The following is a 26,673-nucleotide window of genomic DNA, read 5'->3' as shown; positions in this document are numbered from 1 at the left end:
TTTCCATTGCTTAGTTTGTAAGCACTAATGAGCAGGGCTCTTTTTAAGTGGCTTGCTAAGTTAAAATCAACTTTTAGTATGAAAATTAAATCTGACCATAGATGGGATGGACTGAATCTTGTTGACCAATCCTTCAATGAGCATTTATTTTGCAGATTTCTGGATTCTGTTGGCAGCAGTCGGACAATATATAACCAACTTATCTGTGCTTTACATTTATACAAAACTATGTAGAAAATTTGAATCCATTTAAGATGTAATATCGTAACAGGCTTGTATTTTCTATATAGGCCACCCAATGGTCTGTGCCTTGAGCAGCATCTGCTTTAGTGGGTATCCCTTGAATGAATATATATTTTTAAAAATTCTTCAAGAATATGTAATGTAGTTTTGGATGTCAGAGCTTAAAATGGCCATTAACCTGATAACTGGTATGGAAGGCCTCAGTTATGAAGAATGGTCGGCCAGTTATCAAGAAAGAGGAACTCTACCCAAACACAAATTAAGCTTTTTGAAAGAAAACATAATTACAAGCAATAATATACATCAATTAAAAAATATTCAACCTTTTCAAGATTACCTAAGCCTGGCCCTCTGTTCCCCTTCTGATCTGGTTGACTACTTTGTAACAGTAGTCGATTGTCTGCAGCCTCCATCCCCTAAATCCCACAATTCCCTGCACGCATTATGTCAATAAGGAAAAAAAACATTGCAGTGCAATGCATTATGGGTTATGTAGTTCCTGCATGCTGTCTGTAAGCTGTGGAAAGTTATTACAATTTATAACATAAATGTTTTAGTTCCTCCTCCCCTGCCAGGATATCAATTGATGCAGAAAGAGAAGAACTGTTTTGCAGCTGGATTTCAGCATATAAAAATGGTATTTATTCAAACATTTTGAAGGAACAAATTACAGCGATAGGTATATTAGGGATTTCTGTGTTGTGTGGAGCTCTTAAACACATTTTGGTTGGGAAGCTGGAGTTCCCCTTTAAAGGAATAGTTCGGTGTAAAAACGAAACAGGGTAAAATAGATAGACTGCCCACAATAAAAAATGATTTAAATACAGTTAGTTACCCAAAAATGTAATCTATAAAGGCTAGAGTGGCCAGAACACAACTTTCCCTTTAGGAATCTCTAAAGGTGGCCATACACAGGCCGATTCTAGCTGCCGATATCGGTCCCTTGGACCGAAGTGGCAGCTAATCAGCCCCTGTAGGGGCACCAACGACTGGCCTGTTTTTTAATCTGACCTGCGTGCTCACAAATTTACTAAACAGTTATGTGGCATGTGCTCCCCCCCTAAAGTCACTGACTAATTCAGAAGTTAGAGAGCTGAAAGTAGGAAGTGTTCTGGTTACTATGGTAGGAATTTGCTCACTCCAGCCTTTTCTGATGCAGCCACAACACTTTTGATGTGACCGCGACTTTATTGCCGCGGCTGCAATGTTTTTGACACTACTTTTTTTGTCACTGCAAATTTTTGCTGCAGTTTAGCAAAAAAAAAATTTACAATGGAAAACTGTGAAATTTCGCAGTAAATCCATGCCTGCCGAAAAAAGGTGCTCGTCCCTACTGCAACACAACTTCATGGGACCAGTATTCTAAGCTGTGTGTCTGTTTAATCAAGCCTCTAATTGCTCCCTGTGTATCCCTGTTTAAGCACAATGCAATACTTTGCTCTAATAAGGGCTATGAGTATCAGTTGTGGAAAAATGTAATCTGAACAATCTGCTGTGTTAACTTTTTATGAAATTTATGAGGGTTCTCTACTATTTGTCACTAATGAATTTTATTATTGATAAATATTTTTATGGGCTAGCTATATAAGGGTGCATTCACTTACCTTAATGAGAATGCAAGTGAAATTTGGAAAGCAAATATGCAGCGTTCATCCCTAGAATTCAATCAAAATTGTCGCAAATGGGTCACTCATGATGCAAATGCACTGCACCCCCTGCATTTGAATCTGACTCGCCAAAATGGATTTAAGTGCGTATGACTAAGTGTTAAGGGAACACAAAATGCATAAGGTCAGCAGATGGCAGTAGCTTCAGGGTTCCCCAGCGGCCATAGGAGAAGCAGTTCCTGATTTGTAACAGAAGGCAGGAGGGACTGAGCAACACTCAGCACAACTATATGGAAGTGCAATGAGTGCAATTTGACGCAAGTGCCTTTTATGAAAGTGGTATTATGTGGAAATCGCTGCAGGGAAAAGTGGAAGTTGCTAACTGCCTTTGTAGATGTAAATGATTTTTTTTTAACTTCTAATCTATTGTTAATATACATTGAGTAGGCTGGCCAACCACTGTTTTTAATTTATGTAAATTGGACTTAAAGGTATAGAAATTGTTTTGTTTTCAGTGTACTGATCCAATTAAGTTTGGGTTTTTACTACCAGTAGGCCTCCTGGTAGGTATAAGGACAGCCTATGTGTTTTTTAAAGCATGAGTTCTGCTTTAACACTGTCACACAATTGCCACTTGTTGTACCCTATTACAATTTCCTTCAGGCTGAGTTTCATTATGCAAGGTCCTCAATTTTCCGTCTAATAATATGCATTTATGTAGCTAAAGGTCTGTTTCTGTCTGACCACCATATCACGTGCTACAGAAAATGTTGGCCCATCACATATAAAACAAACAATCTGTATAGGCTGTAATTCCGTTCAATCCAATCTCCTTCTCAGTCAGTCTGGTATGAAAACAATTTCAAGATCTTAAGAGCATTAAACATAGCTGGAAAAAAAATAGATTTCTAGAAAATGAATTCAACCTACGACACATAATTTCAAATTATATTACGATGACATCATGTAAAGGCTTGTAGAACAAATATACCTGCTGGGCGTATCCTGGAGGCACATATATTGGGGGCACAGAGCCATTTGGTGACATCATTGGAACCTGAGCAGGGCCTGTCAAAGAGAAGGGAGTTTATTTAAATGCAAGGCAGAAACTGGAAGTAATCAGCAATCAATAAACCATATATTTAAGCCAAATAAATACTCTCTAACTAGATATTATACCATATGTACATTGCCACCAAAGCATTTTTTATTAGGCAAAAGAAAAGCAATGTAAAAACTGTTAACTGCACATCACTCATTTTAATTTCAATTGTCATATTTCAGTGTTCTGTATTATTAAAAACATACAAAAACACATGGATTGCAATGTGGATAGTTCTTAACTTATTTTAGGGGGCACATGAGTTGCAACTGAGACTGAACAGTTATATATAATGGTATGAAATCAATGAATGGGTTAATATAATCCCACCCTAGTATTGACAGTGTTATGCAACAGAGAAGCTGGAAGCAGAAGCATTTAGCACAATCTGTCACAACAAATAAAATGGTAAAACTGCCACCTGACTGTACCCAGGGGTAAAAGCTGACATTTAGCAGAATTTCTGATAAAGAAACCACTGCAATGCTTCTGTTGCAATGCATATCAGCACGGGACTGTGTGATTCAGCAAATGGCTGATTGAGTCAGAAGATCCAGCTCTCGGTTGCTCTCGGTCGGCACATGGCTGCCTGAAAACACTTGCTCACAGCTTGGTCCCCGTCTCTTTTGCACAAAGCAGCAGCTAAATACACCTATTAATATGCAAATACCCACACAGTACACAATGAATACACCAGAACACAGAGTACTCGCCCACAGAGGAGGAATACCGGTGTGTTCCACCTAACATATGGATAACAGGAGCACGTGATAAGGTTTAGACTCCTAGGCAATTTGTGTGAGTGCACATCTTTTCACGGATGAGCAGCATGTCGTACGCCTTTTGTACATGCTGGTACGTGCAAGGTTGAGCTCTTACCACTCATGTCTGTGTAACAGCTGTGACACACATCAGATCCAAGGGACGCACGTAGGAAACACGTTAGTAGGTAATGCAGGAGAAAGGAAAGCAAGCCTGGGTCACATGACTGAGTCACGTGAATTACAGTAGAGGGTGAGCCAGGAGGTGTGAGTGCAATAAAGGAAAATGTAGCCAATTATTGTTCATAGGACAAAGCAACAGCTGCACTTCCCAGGCACCAGCAATCATCAAGCAATTCTATTATTTATTATAGGAACCCAGGCTTCATTAGCGCTGCTGCATTTCCATTCCAGGGCTGTGTAATATTACAGACTATGTACTTATGTACTGGCAAGCTACTTCCCAGTCATACACAAAGGTAGTGAAAATGGAAGTACACTATACAAGTTAAAGCATGATCTAGACAATTGTATTCTTAAAAAAAAAATGGACTTTATTTTTTAAAAAATGATTTAGCTTTTTAGTTAGCAGTTCAGAATTTCAGAGGCCATCTGGTTGCTAGGGTCCAATATACTGTAGTAACGAGAGAGTGGTTTAAATAAGAGACTAGAAGATGACCAGATGACTACATGAGGGTCTGAATAGAAAGGTAAGTAATGAAAAGTAGGTGTCAGTGACAGAGGCAAAAGAGCAAGGCTAATGATTAAAAAACTATATAAAAAAAAAAAATATAAAAAAAAGTTGCAACTTATTTTTTAATAGGTCAGCACACACGTATCTGTAAATGTTACTACATTTAATTATATAATGCAATTGATATACTTTACAGTGGGAATGGACTAATTGTAGGCCCTCCAGCAATCTGTAAAACTACAAGCAACCTCCAGCTTTTATGGAATGCTGAAAGTTGTAGTTTAATAACATCTTAATGCAACATGTTAAACAAAAATTCTATAAGAGCTACAGGAGATTAGGCATTTTAAAACATGCTAATAAAGAACTTGAACCCACTGAATTTAATGCCCTTGGGCACCTGAAAATCAGAGTGTGCCTACATAAACAATAATTGTTTGCCAAGAGCTTTCCACTGTAGCTACAGTCTATCTCACCTTATTTAGTAAATTACCTCTAGACCAGTGATCCCCAACCAGTGGCTCACAAGTAACATGTTGCTCCCCAACCCCTTGTATATTGCTCCCAGTGGCCTCAAAGCAGGTGCTTATTTTTGAATTTCTGGCTTGAATGTAAGCTTTAGTTGCATTAAAGCCATGTGTACTGCCAAGCAGAGCCTCCTACAGGCTGCCAGTCCATATAGGGGCTACCAATATCCAACCACAGCCCATATTTGACACCACCAGGAACTCTTTACATGCTTGTGTTGCTCCCCATCTATTTTTTACATTTTAATGCAACTCACTGGTAAATAAAGTTGTGGACCCCCAGTCTAGACCATATCTCTGACATAATATAGTGAATAATTTTAATGTTGCCTTTAGCATTGCTATAAAATTCTGCATAATGTACCCCCTGTTAAAAAAACACAAGAAGTCCCAGAGGAGTTCCATAACGCTATAAAGGTATGAGGCTGAAGGCTGATTTCTTTTACACAGATCACGGAACTCTGGGGTGACTTCTAATGTCCCCAGAATTAAGTGCTGCTGTGTATGTGAAATGCCAGGGCCTCCTGGTATAAGGAGTCCTGCTCGAGAATTATCAATATAAAATAAGTGAAGGCTACCCACTAGCAGTGTGGGTGAAAAAGATATGCCTTTTCTTTTTCTTTTCATTGCTGTCTATGACTGTGAGAGAATAGATATTTTCAATGGTGTCATCAATAATAGTAAATGGCACAAAAGAATGAAAATGTTTCCAACTCTAAGCGCACACACACGCGCGCACTAACCCACCCATTTAATGGTTAAACTTGTTTATCCCTATGCCTCGCTCCCTCCCTGAAGCACAGCTCTGGTCTAGGTGGCAGGGTTTACTTTAGGACTTGGTACAAGCTATTTTTTCCTGTGTTTATTAATCCAAGCCTTTTGGCACTCTTAATTTAGCCAGCCGAGATACTAATCCATGCAGATGTGCAGGTCGTGAATGGTTCTATACTTAGCATTGGGCTAATGTGAGCAGCGATGAATCACTCTGCTTGTTATTCCCTGAGAGGAAACAGTGCTGGATTTTTACAGCAGCGCATTAGATGAACGCTGTCTCTCTAACTGAACACCCACACTTTGACATCACATCAACACTGATATGTATCACTGACGCAAGCAATGACAGGATCAAACACAAAGGCCACAGCAGCAGCAGCAGAAACAATAGATATGCAGGCTGACGCTGTCACAGCACCAATCAAGCAGGAACAGTCTGCAGTGGATCAATAGCCCTGACTGCCAGGAATAGGCATCCATCTATTCTTTCCACACATGCTGCTACTTCTGGCTGGGTTTTATTTTTATAACAATACAGTGCAGACAAAAATGGATCTAGCAAGGTAGCTGTATATAAACATTAAGGTTGTAAGGTGCACTACTGCCGTGATCCAGCTAATTTGGAGTCTGCTGCACTTATAGTGCAAGTAGTAAGAACTGCATGTTGTAGTTCAGCATCTTATATATGACCACTGACTGCCCTTCTCTGATACAGAAAGTATAATGCACACAAGTTGTTCAGTTTGTTCCCATAACAAAACGAGAGCAGTGACACAGAAGGATGCTGGGAATGTCTGTACAGCAGCTTAAAAGCTCCAGGTTAAAGTTCCATACACCTACGTTAATAGCAGGAAACCTAAAGGACAACTAAACCTAAAGTTCAAATTGCTCTATATAAAACAGAAGCTGGAAGATTATGTTTCAAATCTTCAAAATGAGTACTTCCCCTTTAAATTAACTTTAAGCATGATGTAAACAGTGATATTTTTGTAGTTTCTGGCTTGTTTAGCTATTTGTTCAGCAGCTCTCCAGTTTGGAATTCTGGAAACTATCTTGTAAGGGTCCACTTTACTTTAGCACTTAAGCAGATTTGAATAGGAAAGAGTATGACACAGGATGTTTGCAAAGTAGCTGCACTGTGTATGTTTTCCCACCAGTGATTCACATTTTAACCAATAGGAAAGCATTTGAAGGAGATAAGTAGACCACAGTAAAGGAGATTTATCACAGGCGACTAATTTTCTGGTTTGTCATTGCCCTAAGGAGCCTGAAGGAAAAGATAAATAATACAAAGTAACAATAAAAACGTAGTTTTTCAGTTGCAGGAGCCTGACAAACTCATTTGTGAGCAGGAAACAAATCGTACAATAATTTGTTGTTCAAAATAAATGTGTAAAACGTGCATACAAAGTACTTTTAGGGAGACAACCTCCAAATGAAAATTGTATTGCTGCCTCTTTCCAATTGCAACTAAAGCACATTATACATGCCCAGATTTGGTTAGGAAGTTTGCCCATTTTTGACCATTTGGGCACCCTGATATTTTTATCACAAAACAAAAACTGTAGTACCGTGTTAGCCAGTGTCAAAAATAATAATAAAAAAACAACAAAACACAAATACAAGAGTATTGTAGAAATGATACCTATATTGGCTAACAATAAAAATACATTGCAAGCTTTCGGAGCTCTAAGGCCCCTTCATCAGGCAAAATACAAATGAGAACTGAAATGGCACAACATTTATACTGATAGATCAAAGAGAAGTGTTTACAAGCAATAAATTAGGAAGTTACAGATAGAGATAACTTGTGAAGATAGTGAAAGTAATTAAGGTTTATTAGGGTGGGTTGTAAATAGTCCAGGGGTCTGGATTCAGTCAGATCAGATAGTGTGACATGAAACCTGACCCCAAATTAAGGCCCTGTCTAAAGGTGGCCATACACGCACCGATATTATCGTACGAAACCTCGTTTCGTACGATAATCGGTGCGTGTATGGCATGTCGGCGAGTCGACCGATATCGCAGGAAGCTGCCGATATCGGACGACTCGCCGATCGGACAAGTTTGAAAATTTTGATCGGGCGCCATAGAAGGCGCCTGACCAAAATTCTCCCTTCAGAGCTGAATCGGCAGAAGGAGGTAGAAATCCTATTGTTTCTACCTCCTTACCTGCCGATTCAGCCCTGAATGGTGTGTGGCGGATCTTACGATGTTTCGTGCGACCGATGGTCGTACGAAACATCGTCGGATCGCCACGTGTATGGCCACCTTAAAGGTGGCCATACACGGGCCGACTATAGCTGCCGATATCGGTCCCTTGGACCGATTCGGCAGCTAATCGGCCCGTGTATGGGGAGAGCAGAGCGGCCTGGCCGACTGATATCTGGCCTGAAATTGGCCAGATCTCGATCAGCCAGGTTAGAAAATCTGGTCGGATCGGGGACCGCATCGGCTCGTCCCCGATCCGACTGCCCCATTGCCGCCCACATAATCTGATCGTTTGGCCCCAGGGCCAAACGATCGGATTATTTTTTTTTTTTAACCTAAATGCTCCCCGATATCGCCCACCCGTAGGTGGGGATATCGGGGGCCAAGCGAGCGGATCTGCTCGTGTATGGCCACCTTTAATGTGTTAAATAACTCCATACATTTAAATTCATAGATCTTCCTTTCTCGTTCAGATCCAAAGTTCCCTTTTAGAATTAACACTTTCATGTCCTGAAGCCTGTGGTCCTGATTGCAGAAGTGTTGTCCCACTGGTGTATAATACACCAGTGGGACAACACTTCTGCAATCAGGACCACAGGTTTCAGGACATGTAGGTGTTAATTCTAAAAGGGAACTTTGGATCTGAACGAGAAAGGAAGATCTATGAATTCAAATGTATGGAGTTATTTAACACATTAAGACAGGGCCTTAATTTGGGGTCAGGTTTCATGTCACACTATCTGATCTGACTGAATCCAGACCCCTGGACTATTTACAACCCACCCTAATAAACCTTAATTACTTTCACTATCTTCACAAGTTATCTCTATCTATCTGTAACTTCCTAATTTATTGCTTGTAAACACTTCTCTTTGATCTATCAGTATAAAGGTGGCCATACACGGGCCGACTATAGCTGCCGATATCGGTCCTTGGACCGATTCGGCAGCTAATCGGCCCGTGTATGGGGAGAGCAGAGCGGCCTGGCCGACCGAGATCTGGCCTGAAATTGGCCAGATCTCGATCGGCCAGGTTAGAAAATCTGGTCGGATCGGGGACCGCATCGGCTCGTTGATGCGGTCCCCGATCCGACTGCCCCATTGCCGCCCACATAATCCGATCGTCTGGCCCCAGGGCCAAACGATCGGATTATTATTTTTTTTACCTAAATGGTCCCCGATATCGCCCACCCGTAGGTGGGGATATCGGGGGAAGATCCGCTCGCTTGGCGACATCGCCAAGCGAGCGGATCTGCTCGTGTATGGCCACCTTAAATGTTGTGCCATTTCAGTTCTCATTTGTATTTTGCCTGATGAAGGGGCCTTAGAGCTCCGAAAGCTTGCAATGTATTTTTATTGTTAGCCAATATAGGTATCATTTCTACAATACTCTTCTATTTGTGTTTTGTTGTTTTTTTATTATTTTTGATATTTTTATGAACTGGGGCTTCCTTTCAGCAAACATTGGTCAGGTGCCTGAAAAGTGAAGAGGAGCCACAGCTCGTCCTCACTTGCTGCTGTTTCGATTATTTGGACCTAAACAAACTTAACAATAGAAAAGTGGCCACACACGTGTCTGCCCAATTGTATGGTTTCTGAATAGGTTTGTTCTATGTGGGTCAGTTTCTGATTTTATGGATCTTTATGCCTGGTGCTGGCTTTCAGATATTGCTCTTGCACTGGCCTGTCTCACATCATCAAGAACAACCCCACACACTTAGGGTCATATTTATTATGCTGTGTAAAAAACGGCGAGAAAACTCGCCACACATCGCCAGGCTTCGCTGTGTAAAAATGGCGTAATTTTTTATGCGTTTTTTCTTCCACCGGAACTTATGGAAAATAACGGCCGTAATATCCAGTGTTCAGACGGCGATCTTTTCCATTTATTTTACACAGCTTTTTACTCCATTTTTTCGGCGAATTAGTTTTACACAGCATAATAAATATGTCCCTTATGCTTTCCGTTAGTATGAAAAGATGTGTGGAGCTGCCAGTATTACTTTAATATAGAGAAATAATGACATGGTTATTGAAGTTAAAAGGGATATCAACTTCTCCCCTTCCACCATATTATTCATACGTAGCATATATTTTTTCAGTAGTTAACACACCAGCTACTACGGCTCATTAGATAATGATTGAACTGCAAATTTTGAACAATTTTTTTTTTTTGCAGAAATTATTTTTATCGTTTTTCTATATATAACAGGAATAGGGATACAGAAGAGGAAAAAGGGGGGGGAAGGGTACAGCCAAAATAAGATTGCAAGATTGTAGTTACAGATTGAAAGACTGTAGTTACAATCTTATTTAGGTAACTATTTTCATCATGGTAATCTGATTAGGTGAGTTTGCAACCAGCCGCCCCATACCTTATCGAATATTTAAATTTATTAGGTTGACCTCTGGCTTCATATGTAAGTTTAATTAACGGAGTTAAGTGTTTTAATGTAATACATGTATAATGTACTGTTGCCCTGCACTGGTAAAAATTGTATGTTTGCTACAGAAACCCTACTACAGTTTATATAAACATAGCTGTGTAGCCATGGGGGCAGCCATTCAAGCTGGAAAAAAAAGGAGAAAAGGCACAGGTTACACAGTAGATAATAGATATGCTCTGTAGAATATAATGGGGTTTTATCTGTTATCTGCTAAGTTACCTGTACCTTTTCTCCTTTAAATGGCTGCCCTCCATGACTACACAGCAGCTTTGTTTAAATACACTATAGTAGACTTTCTAAGGCAAACAAGCCAGTTTTACCAGGGCAGGGCAACAGTACATTATATTCTAATTACTTTTATACACTTTTATTTTTTGGTGTTACTGTTCCTTTAAAAGGGGTGTATACTGTCCCTTTAAGAATAAAGCACCCTGCCTGCCGATTGTTAGCCATTCTTTAGCATTTAGCCCTGCTTCTTTCCACAACAAAGACTGAAACTGTCAGACAAACAAAACAAGACAGCTATCTCGTTTTGTCCCATTGTTTAAACTAAAGGTTTAGAAAATACATTCATAAAGTGGGCCAGAAAGAAATGGTGCAGTAATATAAAATGTTCATACTATTACTCGGAGATAATTGGTAAGGTAGTAAAGCATCAAAGCCAAATAAGGCTGTTACTGCTTTATAATAAAATATTTATTTTACATGAAAAGAAAAGGCGGAACGTATTATATTATCTTTTCTATTTATTGTGCTCAAAAAAAGAAGCTTTATTTAGGTGTAAATAACAATAAGAATGCAAGCTATATGGTTACTTAGTCGGGGCAATGTAGATAAATGCATTGTACTTATACAATATATAAATACATTAAAACTAAACTACTAAGGTGACATAAATAGACAATAGAATGCTTTAGACAGGCAAAGAATGAGCCAGTCAGAGAACAGATCACAGTTTTACATAGAAATGGGAGAAAAGGACTCCTGTGCCATTAAGCCCTAAAACTTGCCTAAATATGTATAAATATATATATATGGCTACTTATGTAAACAAACATTTATATTTTGCCCGGTAGATTTTAGGTCCCAAATTAGAGGAAACACCCACAGCAGCAGTTGAAAAATCCAAAGTCCCAGGCATTCTGGATAACAGATCCCAAACCTTTATGTAAATGCACTTGTCATTTTCAATTCCTACTGTAATTGGCTATTTTAGAAATATGAACTGTGTGAGGCTGACTTGTATTTCAGCTTAATGGCATGAAAACAATAGATATTTTATTCTAACAGCCCTCTCGGAGCACAAGTGTTTATATGGTTCTTTTAACTAACAACTACACCGTCCAATTTGCTGGCTCATTTAAGGACAAACGAATGACTATCGCGGGGAATCTTATTAGTGATCTAATAAGTCTGTGCTCCAAAATAAAAGAGAACAGTCAGGGCTTCTAGGGAGTTTTGTCGTATCTAAAGGCTTGTCCTCGTATAAAATGTTTCATTTCTTTTTATTCAGACTTTAATTAGGGGTGACTCATCCTCATTTGCATTGCACATTTTCCATTTCTCCAGGCGTGTGGCAATTTCCTCTCCGCCAGACCATCTATAATATGGCTTTCCTTGTGATGTCAAGCAGCATTTAATGGTCCTTAGCAGCAGCTTGGGACTGTGCCCTGGATGAGTCATCTTCATTCAGAAATTCTGCAGTGCACAGATTTTCATGAATGGATTATTCAGCTACAAATGGCGCCCATTCATGTGTTCAGCAAGTCGACTCCCTGTCATAGAGCTGACATTTCTATTTCAGGAGCAGCACATAAGAAAGGGGGGCGAAAGAATTCCCATTTCTTTGTTAGTTTGTGAACAGAAAGATCAGCCTTGATTTATTTCCGGTCCCCAGACTGAAGACTATAAAAAGATTTCTAAGGTATCATAGACAAACTTTTTATCCCGATTGTTCTCTTGTTAAAGGGCTCTTAAAGGACCAGTAACACCAAAAAGTTTAGTATGTATTTAATGCAGAGTTTTAAATGGGTGCAAATCTGCAATCAGATGTCATTCAATGTTTGACATTACAGAGGCTAGTTACGGGGGATGTAGAAGACTGATATAGCACAAAGACTTGTTTAACGCTTACCACTGACATAAGACCTATAGAGGTATGGAACCTGTTATCCAGAATGCTTGGGACCCGGGGTTTTCCAGATAAGAAATATTTCTGTAATTTGTATCTGCCCTAAGTCTACTAAAAAACAATGTTAAAACATTAATTAAACCCAACAGGAATGTTTTGGCTCCAATAAGGATTAATTATATCTTATTTGGGGTCAAGTACAAGGTACTTTTTTATTATTACAGAGAAAAAGGAAATCATTTTTTACATTTTTAAATATATGATTAAAATAGAGTCTATGGGAGACGGCCTCCCTGTACTTCTAGATAACTGGTTTCCGCATTATGGATCCCATACCAGTACTAATTTATCCCCTTGTTACCACTGGAATACCTTTGGTGAGTCCCTTCTGCACCCTAAGCATGCATAAAAACGGAGGGGAAGGAGGGCCGCTTTAAAGAAATTTGCAGATTAAATAAAAGCTAAACAGGCTGAAATTTAGGAGCCATAGGACTATTTTCTATGGGAAGCAGTGTAGTAGCCATTAGCTGACTCTCTGGGAGAAGTATTTTCTTTGCTCTTTAGATCATTTAAAAACAGTAAAGCGGCTAAAAGGACAAAGTATAAGACCCCTGTGCTAAGCACAGGAATGCAACACTGTGCTTTACAGCACATAAACAGGTATTTTCAGTCTGGAAACATTAAATATCGGTACTTTTAGGAATTTGTAGAAGATGATTTTTTATGCCTCTCAGACGCTTGAAAAAAAAAAACCAAACAAATGTGCTTTCAACCTAAATTGCTTAAAAGCGACTCTAATTACACTTAATTGTAAAACAAACGATTTTCGAAACACTTGAGTTGGAATTTTATAAATGTAAATAAGAAAGGAAGCTAACTCAATGGCGTTAGTCTTATTCAAACACAGAAATAGCAATTAATGGCTGTGTCATGCAGTTTGTACTTGGAATCCATGTGACAAAAATGTAGCAAGGCACTGTACGGACACATTCTGCAAAAAAAAAAACCAGCACAAACATTGCAATAAAAATTCAAAAGCATGGTTGTTGGCGAGTATATACAGCAGGTTGTAGAAGTGTAAAATATATACACAGATAGATAGTCACCTGTTTTCTTGTATGTGGTTATATATAGAACAATAAATCGATTCTATAAAGGCTTATAACTTGCAATGTATTTAAGAGAAAATAAATGGAAGAATATAACGTTATTAAAACACAATACTTTCCATTTGAAATTAGAAACATACAAAATGGAAAAAGCAATAATAGGAAAACATAGCTAACCTGTGATGCACTGAAACTGCCCATCTTCTCTTCTTATTGTAAATGCCTCCCCTGGATTAACTTGCACCAGAATAACCTGAAAATAAATGTAACAGATACCATAAACTACTAATCACCAAGGAGGACCTGCCTCACTAATAACACATGCATTAAAGGAAAAATAAAGCTTACAGGACTACTGTCATGGAAAAACATACATGGATCTATCTGCATTGAAATCAGTTTTTTAAAAGCTAAAACAAATTTTTAAAATATTTAATTTTGAAATTTCACATGGGACTAGCCATATTCTTCATTTCCCAGGGTACCACAGCCATGTGACCTGTGCTCTGATAAACTTCAGTCACACTTTACTGCTGAGCTGCAAGTTGAAATGATATCAACTCCCCCCAGCAGCCGATCAGCAGAACAATGGGAAGGGAGCAAGGTAGCAGCTCCCGGTAAATATCAGAATAGCACTCTGATAAAAGTAAGAAATCCAAGTCCGGCTTGGGACTCCTCCGGTTACATGGGAGTAGAAGAAACATTAGGTTACCTGAAAGCAGTTCTAATGTGTAGTGCTGGCTCCTTCTGAAAGCTCAATGCACTGTGATGGCGCCTACGCACCAATATTACAACTTAAAAAAAAAATACATTTGATGGTTCAAGAATAACATTTTAAATGGTAGAGTAAATTATTTGCTTTGTAAACAGTGTAATTTAGAAAGTACAATATAAAAATCAAGAAAGAAAGGTTGGGGACCCCTGCTTTAGCTAATGAAGTAGGGAAGAAATGGTTAACATTATGTTTTTCAGCTTCTTCATCAGACTAAGGCAACCCCAGCCCTTTAGCAGGGAAGATCTGTGCCCCCAAAGATGCCCCAGTAGCTCCCCATCTTCTTTTGTGCTGTCACTTACCTGAGCTTAGGGCAGGGGTCCCCAACCTCTTTTTACTTGTGAGCCACATTCAAATGTAAAAAGATTTGGAGAGCAACACAAGGATGAAAATGGTTCCTGGGGTGCAAACTATGTGCCCCTATGTGACCAGGAATTCAAAAATAGGCACCTGCTTTGAGGTCACTGGGAGCAACATCCAAGGGGTTGGTGAGCAACATGTTGCTCCTGGGCCACTGGTTGGGGATCACTGGCTTAGGGACTGACTCACAATATAATAATGTATATGTAATGTATATGTAGAATATAAATGTCACAATACAATGCTGATTAGTAATTAATACAGATAATTACTACATGGCAGCTTTGCAACCAGTGCAATTAACATCAAAATTTAATAATCAGTCCTTATATGACAGACAAACCTCATTTTCTGCTTGATAATTTTTTTTGCGACAATCCCTATTTAGTTCTACATAAAAATTAGGTCTGTTTTATTTAACCAGTGCCCTTTAGCAGATGTATAAGGGGCACTGCAAATGCTGGTAATGAAAGGTCACCATGCTGGTGGCTAAATCAGGTAAAGATCTTATGGCCAACACAAACAGTATGACCAATACAATCAATAACATTTGATTTAGAAGCACAGTATGACCCAGCTGTCCTATGCCACTCAACACATGCTTATAGGTTATTAAAAAGTTAATTGCCTGGCTATTCCATGCAAGTCACTAAACATGGGCTAGGAACTGGCCTTTGTAAAGAGTATGGTATAACTGCCCCATGCTATGCACTACATATATATGATTTAAAATATGTCCTATGCTATGCATTATATATATTTATTTCAAATACACCTAGGAGAAGCCCATTTTGTAGAGAATAAAGTAACTGCTCTATGCTATTGAAGTAAATGTGGTGCATCCATGCACTGATTCATTCAGCATCCATCCTCAATATATTAGATCTCTATATAATCAGATCAGAATCAGTAAACCCATTAGAAAAGCCATTCTTAAAGGACATGTAACCCCCCTTCCCCACAATAAAAAATAATAAGTCTCTTAGAAATAATTAAATACCTGCCATTCCAGTTATTAAAAAGTTAAAGGGGTTGTTCCCCTTTGAGTTAACTTTGTAAAGAGTGATATTCTGTGACAGTTTGCAATTGATCTTCATTTTTTATTTGTAGTTTTTTAATTATTTACATTTTTGTTCAGCAGCTCTCCAGTTTGGAGTTTCAGCAGCTATTTTGTTGCTAGGGTCCAAATTACCTTAGCAGCTAGGGAGTGGTTTGAATGAGAGACTGGAATAAGAATAGGAGATAAGTAATAAAAGTGTAACCTTACAGAGCAATAGTTTTCTGGCTGCTGGGGTCAGTGCCCCCCCTTTTGAAAGCTGCATGGAGTCAGAAGAGGACAGCAAACAATTCAAAAACTATAACAAATAAATAATGGAAACCAACTGAAAAGTTGCTTAGAATTTGCCATTCTATAACATACTAAAAGTTAACTCAAAAGGTGAAACACCCCTTTAATAATAAGGCTGCAGCACCCCCTTAAATGAACAGTAACACCAAAAAAATTAAGATGATAAATGTAATTAAAATATTATGTTCTATTGCTCTGCACTGGTAAATGTTGTGTGTTTGCTTCAAATCTTTACTATAGATTATATAAACAAAGCTGCTGTGTAGCCATGGGGGCAGCAATTCAAAGGAGAAAAGGCACAGGTTACTTAGTAGATAACAGATAAAACTCCATTATATTCTATAGAGCTTATCTGTTATCTGCTATGTGCCATTTCTCCTTTTTTCCAACTTGAATGGCTGCCCCCATGGCTACACACCAGCTTAATTATATATAGTAGGGTTTGTGTAGCAAACACACCAGTTTTACCAGTGCAGAGCAGCAGTACATTATATTTTAATTACTTTAAAACACTTTCATTTTTTGGTGTTACTGTTCCTTTAATCACTTGGGATTCCTTTTCCTTCTCTAACCCACTCAGCCCCTTCCCTAGGAACTGACTTTGGCTCTTGGCTACTGAGCATGCACAGTAACTCAGGTTACCAAAAACACCCTCCAGTCTTGCAATCAATGAAGAGATGGCACTGCTGGTTTTCATAGAAACTCTGCTCTAGCTGTGCACTCTCCTGGAAAAAAATGTTTTTCTCCTAACCTCCTCTCCTGAGCTCAGTTTAACCGTTACAAGGCACAATCTAAGCAGCACTTTTTATCAAATAAGTTCTGCCTGTGTAAGCCTGCATTCCTTGTTGCACAAACTTTACAGCACACGTGCAATTTACAGATGCAAATGTCAATGAAGATGTGTGAAAGGGAAATGGCTGCCGGGTGAATGCTGCTATTTGTTTCAGGAAAATGTGATGGTGCTGGCAAAGAGAGGGGATATTTGCAATACAAATAATACAGTGTGCTCCAAGATCACAGGACATCTTACATTTGTTTATCTGACAAGGTAAAATAATAGGTTTATTTGACAGAATGTCTTAATGTGGCCTTAAACGTATCAATTACGATCTTTCCCCCCGTCAGATATGGAGGTAGAAACAATAGGAATTCTACCTCCACCTGCCGATTCAGCCCTGAAAGCAGATTTTGTTCGGGCCCCTTCAATTGCGCCCAATCAAAATCTTCACAGCATTTGCGATACCAATCTTCTCGTCAATCCACCATACATGCAACGAATATCGTATGAAACAAGGTTTCGAACGATATCATCGTTGTGTGTATGGCCAGCTTTAGGTATTCACTGACAGAGTACAGTGGTTCCTGACTGTTACGTCTACTCCAAAGGTTCCTTGAAAGGTTAAATATCAGGCATAGTAAAGATATTCTTTAAAAATAAAAACATTTTTTGTATGCAGTAGGGAATTTCAAGAGGGGATTTTATATAAAAAGAATTGGCTACCGATCAGAAGTTTAAAACTGCCTAAAAATACATTTACTAGCAACCCAATTAGCAGATCTACAGGTTGACTTATTAGAATTGGGCAACATACAAAAAATAAATGCAGAGTAATTGAGAAAAGTTTCCATTATTATTAATGGAAATCACCATGAGTATGGCATATAGGTATGTCGATCTATACAAAACTCTCCTTTTTTATTTTTGGCAGTTAATTTCATGGTGGCAGTGATGTATATAGCTTATAATGGGAAGTCATCTGTATTTCCTGGAGCCTGGGTAAAGTTGCAGGGACAAATCATTGTGTATAACATTTCCCTTACAGCTTTTACCTGCATCAAAACAGGAAAGAAGAAAATGTGTCCGTGGTCAGATTAATCACACATTCTCGGAAGCCAGATAAGGATTTTCCACACATCCTCAGGCTTTTCTTTCTTAAACTGCCAGTAATATGTTCTATTAGTATGTGTCAACAGAGTCGGTATATGTGGTTGCTATCATGTAACTTGCTTACTATCCTTCCATTTTTTTTAATGGTTATTAGTACCCATGTTCTTCATATGTTTGCGTGGGTTTCCTCCAGGTATTCTAGTTCCCCCCACATTCCAAAAATATACAGGCAGGAGAATTGGCTCCTGATAGAACTGATTCTACTGTGTGTAAATGTGACCGGGACCATAGATTGGTTAGCTTCACTGGGGCAAGAATTAATGTGAATAATGTATAATCACTGTAAAGATCTGCAGAAATGTGATAATGCTATATAAATACTAGACATGCAAATTATTTTTTTTTTTTTGTGCAGGTGTTGCTTGTTAACTTTCTGGGCTCTCTGCCAAAAGCCCACTTATTTAATTAAGTTTGAGAAACAGTGTATCCAATTGCAGGTACAGCTTGTTAAGATTTCTGGGCTCTCTGCCAAAAGCTACTTTTTAATTAAGTTTTTATCTTTTTAAGTGTTCATTGCAGGAGATCAAGGGGAAATGAGGGACTTTTCAGTAAGAATCCGGAACAGCGGGCTGAGCTGTTAAAAGAGGGACTGTCCCACGAAAATTGGGACATTTGGGAGGAATGAAAAGGGTTTTATCTTTATTAAACATAACAGAAAATAAATCATGAATTAAAAATACTGGTAGCCTTGGTAACCTCTAACACATCGCTCTTCTCTCCTTTCTCTCTATGTCAGTAGTTTAGTTCATAACTGGTTGGCCTGTTCTCTCTCTAATTATGGCTTCTAACATTTTGGTTATTGCCCACAACCTTCCAAAAAAACTGCCCTAACACAACTTACCCTACAAACTTCTCCTAATTAGATCAGTCTCTCCATTCTCTCTGCCTCTGTGGCACTACTCCATCTTGGTTTTCCTTTTAAAATTTCAAATTTTTGCATGTCATACAATGGGAAGATTATTTTCTCCTTTATCTCTTTCTGTTTTGGATTCTCAAAGCTGTCAAAAGCCCTGCATTCGTCTTCTGTATATTTTTTCAATACCACATATCGCTCAGGAAGCCTGTCAGGGGATAGACAGATAAGCTGCCTAATTGGTCTAAAGGACTCAAAAAGGAAGCTAAAATCTGCCTGTGTATGGCCATCTTAACCTGGTCTCACAACCCTTTTTTTCTCCTGGAGAGTTTAGTGTTTGGAGAAAAGTAGAAATAAAATATCATGAGGGCTAACTGTTCAATATGGCAGTGGATTGTTTATTGCATTTAGAGGCATATACTATACTATATACTACAGCATTTGTATCATTTCTTCTTTCCCAAGTAAAATTTCCTCAAAGATAAAGATACATTTTTTGCACAAAATAGCTGGCTGACAATGCTATGAACTTTGTTTCTGATAAAGGGAATGCTGTTACAAAGAATGGTACTGATGGGGTATAATAAGTTTAACAAGTAACAAATAAAAGATCCCATTTCTTCAGCCTCCTTTAGTTTCTGCTGTCTGCAACTTTATTTTATATAAAAGCATGAGGAAATAAGATCCGATGCATCTGATTATGACTGGCATAGCAACTAGCAAAGATAAAAAGGAAAGGAAAACAGTAAAAAAAAATCCACATACAAAGAGCAATATTTTCTACTTCTTAGGCTTTTAGACTTTTTCTCAGACTTTCTGGCTGATAGTTAGGTAAGGCACAAGTAAAATGTAATTTTATGCTCTGAAGTTTTTCACAAAACTGACCAACGAGAATTTGTCTCAGAATATCACTGTCTACATCATAATTAAAATTCAAGGACCTTGTTTGGGGCAACCACAGAATCAATGTACCAAAGTAACAAAGTGAGAATAGAGAACACAAGTCTTGTATATTTATTCAGCCAACTGTTAGTAATCAAACAATTGGAGGTAAAACTCAACCATCATTTACCAAACAAACAAGAAGAAATGTAGGGCTAAATGCCACTGGAGATTTTGATCAGATTTTGTGGGTCATATCTTGTCATGCAACACCACAAAACTGAATGATCCCCACAGTTGTAATATAAAATTGGATCAGATAAAGTTGAATGGTGTGTTTTGTTCCTGCATCTATATCAGACATGTATTAGCATGCCCCTATGCACATAGCAAAGTCCATACAGAATTGGAGGACTTGACCCAAGTGAAACCCTGTGGGATAAACGTATTCAGCCTTTAAGTCTACCACCTTCATGCCAATGATCCCCAAAACCATGGTTTGCTAAGTCTGTACATAAATCCTTGGACTCTGACTCTTCTGTTCTTAATGTTAATATATTTTCCATGTTGATTGAAAGAATACAACATACAAGGCATTTTATCACTGCCAAAGCTCAGTAAATTTAAAGTTGGATGATGATGGTGTCTGCTTTTGGAAACAAAACAAAGAGCTACTGGCTAGAAAGCTGACGCACTACCATATTGGCCATCCAAGCCTGTCACTGCCAACATAAATGTATGTCTGTATGTCTTTATTTATAAAGCGTTACTTATGTACGCAGCGCTGTACAGTAGAATACATTAATACAAACAGGGGGTTATTAAGATAATAATAGATAAATACAAAGTACAACAATAAATACAGATAGATACAAGATAAATAGAGTTGCAATAAGTTAAGAGTCAAAGACACAAGAGGATGGAGGTCCTTGCCCTGTAGATCTATAAATGAGAATACTGTTCAAGTTTGGGTCTAACTCTATAACTAAGCCTCTGTCATTGTGGATTCTTATTTTATTTTTTGAAGAAGCTACAAGCATTTCTTAAAAAGTCTAAACAAAAGACAAACAAATTGAAATAATAAGGTTATAACAGCTCAGCTGGACTTCACACTAGTGAAACAATTACACACTGGGCTTTATTGTTACATCAAAAAATGACTCTATTATGGCTATTATCTGTAAAATAGGACATTGTAACATTGTATTCTTTTTTTTTTCATTAAAATGTCAGAACATTTTTGCAGACTCCGACTCCAGGTATCCAAAATTGCTTAAGACTGACTCCACAACTCAGACTGCCAAACTGGCCAGTCTATTCCTTAACTCTGTTTATCTATCCTATATCAATTTACAGACTGCCTTTTTACTATAATCTACTGGATGTCATGTTTTAACTTAATATTAACTATCTAGTAATATTATATCAAATCCTCCAACAAGATTCATCCGAATGCTATACCAAAATGTAAACCCTAATTTGCATATTTGTATTTATATTAAAATATAAGCATAATCCAAAATAGCTGCATCATCTAAAAAAGAATCTTGAATAGTCCAGCACTTTAAAATCACATGACACAAAGGATTTAGTTTTGGTTTGGCAAATCACTCAGGAAACAGCAGAATTCTGAATCCTAATCTTGTCCAGTGTTTTCAAGTTTCATGACCCAGTTTGACTAAGCACTTTGAAGTTGATTACTGCAAAATATGGTGGGACTGAAATCTAGTAGACTGTAACAAAGAGCCAGCAAAGGTGTATAATATGTAGTACAGCACCTGCAGTTCATAGTCAATGGCTATGGATGATTTCAATATTACTACTAAAGTCCCAACAGGATAATTTGAGCAGCCAAAGTGCAACAATCTCTATGGCACTGCTGCAAGATGACAATCACTATGGATTCAGAGTGCAGAACTAATAACAGTAGGGATGCACAGAATTCATGATTTTCAGATTTGGGCGAACCCAGAATCCTCTGTAAAAGATTCGGCCGAATACCAAACCGAATTCAAATTTGCATATGTAAATTAGGATACGGAAGGGAAAAACATTTTCAATTCCGAGTTTATGTGACAAAAAATCATGTGATTTTAAGCATTGGGTTCCGCCAGGAGCATGGATTCGGCCAAATCCTGCTGAAAAAGGCTGACCCTCGAACCGAATCCTGGATTCAGTGCATCCCTATTATCCTTTCAATCTCTGATATATTTGGAAAACTATATTTGATAGTAATGCCATGGGAATTGAGGGGACCATATACTTACTAAATGTGAACATGTTAGCTAAAAAGCCACTATGGATACAGCTGCATACCCCCCCCCCCCCCCCCCCCCCCACAACAGGTCTAGACTAAGATTCAAAATAGGCCCTGGCAAAGAAGCCTATAGAAACTTACAGCAGTCCACAGATTGGCAGTTGGTATATCTAAACTTCTATGTGCTTTTAGCACTAATCACTCTATCATTGCTAGTATTAAACATGCCAATAAATTAAGTAGAAATGTGGCTGTCTTTTAAAACACTTTATGGGTCAGAGACACAGTGTAGATGAAGAGTAGTTGCCTAGCAGTGGAAGGAAAATTATTTTACAGTTCCATATTAGATATCGCAAGCAATCTGTCCATTGTCACATCTTTATTTGCTTATCTCTACCAAACAAATGAATAAAAAGCCTAGAGAATACATACAACAGAATAAAAATAGTGCATGAGAAATGTTACCCACACGTGGTATGGCAAGTCCTTTCTTTTTTAATGAGAAATGAAAATAAAGAAATGGGTAACCAGGTGCCCTTCAGATGATGCTGCATACAACTTCCAGTACGCCACTGACAGCTGAAGGTTGTTGCTGGGTACTAAGAGATATACATACAAATAAAAGGTGCCACGTTGCCTACATCTTTTCTCTAAATACAGCACAAACAACGCAGAATGTGGTCAGAGAGAGATTATAATTGGAATTCATGATGTTTTGTAGTTTGGGAATGCCCAAACTGTGGCCCTCTAGCTGTTTTTCAACATATATAGCATACTTCACCTGCTTGTGGTTAATGAAAGTTGCAGATCAACCACAGCTTGTGGGCTACAAGCAAGGTGCCCCAGCTTTTTAACACTAGAGGAATGGTTAACAGGCTGCCCATCAATAAGACCAATGGGTTTAGTGCAATCAGTAGGATTTCCAGCTATGTCAAAAGTAAGTGAAAGAACTGAAGGGCTTCTGTGAGATACAATGGGTCAGACAGACGAGTGAGTTCAGTCACAATGGAAAGCTAACACATGGCGTGAACATGCACTGGTGTGGCTGACAGTTCACCCTCCCCTTCCCGTTCTCTCCCTTTGCAAGGCACATCAGCAAACAAACCCTCGGAGCACTGTTACCTGGCAGCAAGCATGATCTGGCAAAGCATCGGCACTTTCACTTACTGTTGCTCGCATCCTTTGATGTGGCTCATTCAAGAGGCGCTAGCAGGCTGACAACGGCTGCAGGAAGACTCAAGAGTCACCGCTCCCGATGTTCCAATCTCTCCCATTCACTATACAGATAGATAATCAGCTCTGACGTCTAGGTCATCAGGCCTCCTTCTACTGAACAGGACAGCCTAACCCCTTATCTTAGATAGCATCGTATTTTCCTTCGTCCCTTATTGCCAAGTCCATGGATAATGTATGTGCAGGCAGAATGTTAAAAGGTATGACCAATTATCAGTGCAGTCATCAATACCTACCTCAAGACTTGCTTCCTATCACATCAGCCAATGTGTACGGAGCTTCCTGTGGTAGACGAATGTATCAGGTTTCCATGGAAACTAAATCAACAAATAGCAGCAGCAGCATCTGTTTCTGGATTATCCAACGTCAGCCAGCAGAAGGTTAGGATTTAAGAGAACTGGAGCACAGAAATATACCCCCCTTCCTATGGCACATTTTATATTTAGTAATGACTGCAATACGAAAGGCAGCCTTGTTCCAGACTGTACAGGAGCCAAAGGTCGGACGCCATGGTAACCATAAAGTACTAACCCATTAATATACCCAAAAGCTTGGTGGATAGATGAGGAGCAATTTGCAGTGTTGTTAGAGCTGGTCCTACTATGCATACTATCCAAAATGAACTCCCCCAGCACTAGTGATATGCGGGTCAGGAAAAACTCAACCCACACCCGGACCCTAACCCACATTAACACACACCTCATCATAAAGGCTGCCTTTGTAGAACCAGCACCAAACCACAGGTAAACCCATAAGTTCCACTGATTATGCTCTACCTGCACATCACATCTAGCATCAACTTAATTTTACCTGTTAAGTTGCCTATAAACTATAAGATCATTATAAGCTTCATTTGGGGAGGTTGCCAAATGAGCAGATCTTTCCCCCAATATGCCAAAAAAGTTGGGCAATGTTGGACTAATCCAACTGTTTGGCCCTAGGGCACTGGATTACAGCGATGGGAATATGAGATGTCGGAGGGAGGACCAAATTACTCTTTTGCCCTGTTTATATTAGACCATTAAAAAATAAAATGATTAGCAGGTCAGCTTAAAGGAACAGTAACACCAAAAAATGAAATAGCTTTAAAGTAATAAATATATAATGCACTGTTGCCCTGCACTGGTAAAACTGGTGTGTTTGCTACAGTAACACCACTATAATTTATATAATAAGCTGCTGTGTAGCCACGGGGGCAGCCATTCAAGCTGGAAAAAAGGAGAAAAGGCACAGGTTACATAGCAGATAACAGGTAAGTTCTGTAGAATACAATAGTGTTTTATCTGTTATCTGCTATGTGCCTGTGCCTTTTCTCCTTTGAATGGCTGCCTCCATGGCTACACAGCAGCTTATTTATATAAATTATAGTAGACTTTCTGAAGTAAACACACAACTTTTACCAAAGCAGGGCAGCAGCACATTATATTTTAGTTACTTTTATACACTTTCATTTTTTGGTGTTACTGTTCCTTTAAAGGAGACATATATGATAAACAAAAAAACCTCTATTCTAGTAAGTAATTATGAATAATACATGGTTTTGCTTTCACTTTGGTCTAAAGATTAATACTATCTGTAAAAATTGCCTCTTTATTTGAGCTCCCTATAGATCCTCCCATGCCCTGTTTGTATTTCAAATGAGGGGGGGGTCCTAACAGTCCCTGCCAGAAGCACAGTAGAATCTGGCTAAAAGGTGCTCAATTTGCTTCCATTTCTACCATTTAACTAACTAACAAATAAAGTGTGGTTCAATTTAACTTTTTTATTGACACTGAATGGGGAACTGCATGAAAGAGAAAGCAATTCTAATCAACTCTCAACTCAAATTTTTTAGACATGTAACTGCAGTTTTTTTATTATTTTCTGTTCTCTGATTCTGACTTATGAATAATGTAAGAGGTTCCCATCTAGGTCTTTTTAATCAGCTGACTTCTGTTACATAGTGCCAAAACCCAACATGCAGAGAATGGAAACAGCCAGGCAGATACTGCTTTGGACCTGGACAGCCCGGTTTTTGGTAGGGATTCTCCAAGTTTGACACGTCAGTTTATCCAAACAAGCAAAATTCCCAGACAATGAATTATATAAGAATAAGCATAAAGTACCCAAAATCAAGCTGGAGTTCAAAGACATTATGGTTCAGATAATCACACATGTATATCACTCAAACGGGCAGCTCACCACATGCCGAATGCTTCTCCAAGGTTTTCCGGACACGTGAAGACTGGGAACGCCTTACGCGTTTCGTGCCCTATCAAGGCACTTAATCATATGATTAAGTGCCTTGATAGGGCACGAAACGCGTAAGGCGTTCATTGTTTTAATAACATGAAGAAATAAATTTTTGGATTTTAGCAGTCTTCACGTGTCCGGAGTGCTTTACGTTCCACATGTTAACCTTGGCCGATCACAATCACCACATCACAGCCCCGCCCAGTGATGTCACACCCCACCTCCCAACCTGGAGTTTCCATGCAGGAGAGGTGGCAACCCTAATAGCAACTTTTAAAACTGCATTTACACTTTTAAAGTGCTATAAAGCAGATTTTACATCTTTATTCATTACTGGGAAAAAAAAACTTTTTGGGTGAAGGAGCCCTTTAAGGGACAAAGCCCTCTAAGCCTCACAAGAATATGAGATGCAACAGGAACAAACTGCTTTCAATGCAATGGAAATTATCCCAAAATATACACAGATTGGGTGACTAACAGGGCTGCTGTGATGTCAACGCTTCAAGATCATATTGCATTCCAATAATGATGGGAAATGAACAATTAAAAGCAAGTGACTCAGATTACTCTAGTGGAAATACAATATGGATTTAAACTTTAATATGCACACAAAACCATAAGACAAACTTTGCTTCCAATAAATCTGCAATACGCAAAGGTTATACTATTATTTTCTTATAGTAACATGCAAATTATGCAAAAATACCTAAAAAGTTTAAATAGTATACTAGTGCTTATATAAAGCAGTATTTTATTGACCGGATAGTCTCAACATCAATTTGGTGAAAGGAACTTTACAATAAAACTAGGGACCTGTAGCAATAACTGGTAAATTATATTTTGTAGAAGAACACAAGAGCTTCCCTATATATGAAACATGAAAGGACAAAATACTCACTTTATACTTTAACAGGGGAATGTAGCAAACGCTGCAAGTAGAAACGAAAGGCTGCAAAATTCATCAGTTTAATAAGTCAAATTCTGAAACTCTTTGGTAGCAACTTCCATGTAGATTCACCAGTTACGAGATAGGGCTGGGCACCTTTTGGGATTCCAATGAGCAGATCTCTTGAGGCACTATAGTATAATAATAACTTTTAAATTAAGCATCTCCGAGAGATGACAAAACTTAATTTTCTTCTTACTTTTATGTATGTATTTGTAGCCCACTTTTGCAGTTGTG

General features: G+C 38.6%; 1 protein-coding gene across 6 annotated transcripts in view; it reads right to left on the bottom strand.

The window, feature by feature from the left end:
* Positions 1-26,673, bottom strand: part of LOC100492173 (fibronectin type III domain containing 3A) — an 89,074-nt gene that overhangs the window by 35,446 nt on the left and 26,955 nt on the right. For 4 of the 6 annotated variants that reach the window (XM_018091725.2, XM_004911963.4, XM_004911964.4 and 1 more), the window contains 2 exons: positions 13,783-13,858; positions 2,842-2,918 (listed from right to left, as the gene is read on the bottom strand). In XM_018091725.2, the coding sequence (XP_017947214.2) occupies positions 2,842-2,918; positions 13,783-13,858 (153 nt within the window). Of the gene's footprint in view, positions 1-2,841; positions 2,919-3,831; positions 3,915-13,782; positions 13,859-23,192; positions 23,283-26,673 lie in introns of those variants that run through there. The other 2 variants (XM_031897219.1, XM_002935746.5) reach the window with 2 other exon arrangements.

The sequence above is a fragment of the Xenopus tropicalis genome, chromosome 2 (assembly GCF_000004195.4).
Source record: "Xenopus tropicalis strain Nigerian chromosome 2, UCB_Xtro_10.0, whole genome shotgun sequence".
Classification (NCBI taxonomy): Eukaryota; Metazoa; Chordata; class Amphibia; order Anura; family Pipidae; genus Xenopus; species Xenopus tropicalis.
The sequence above is the reverse complement of the archived record's forward strand: the minus strand, read 5'-3'. Positions and strand labels throughout refer to the sequence as shown.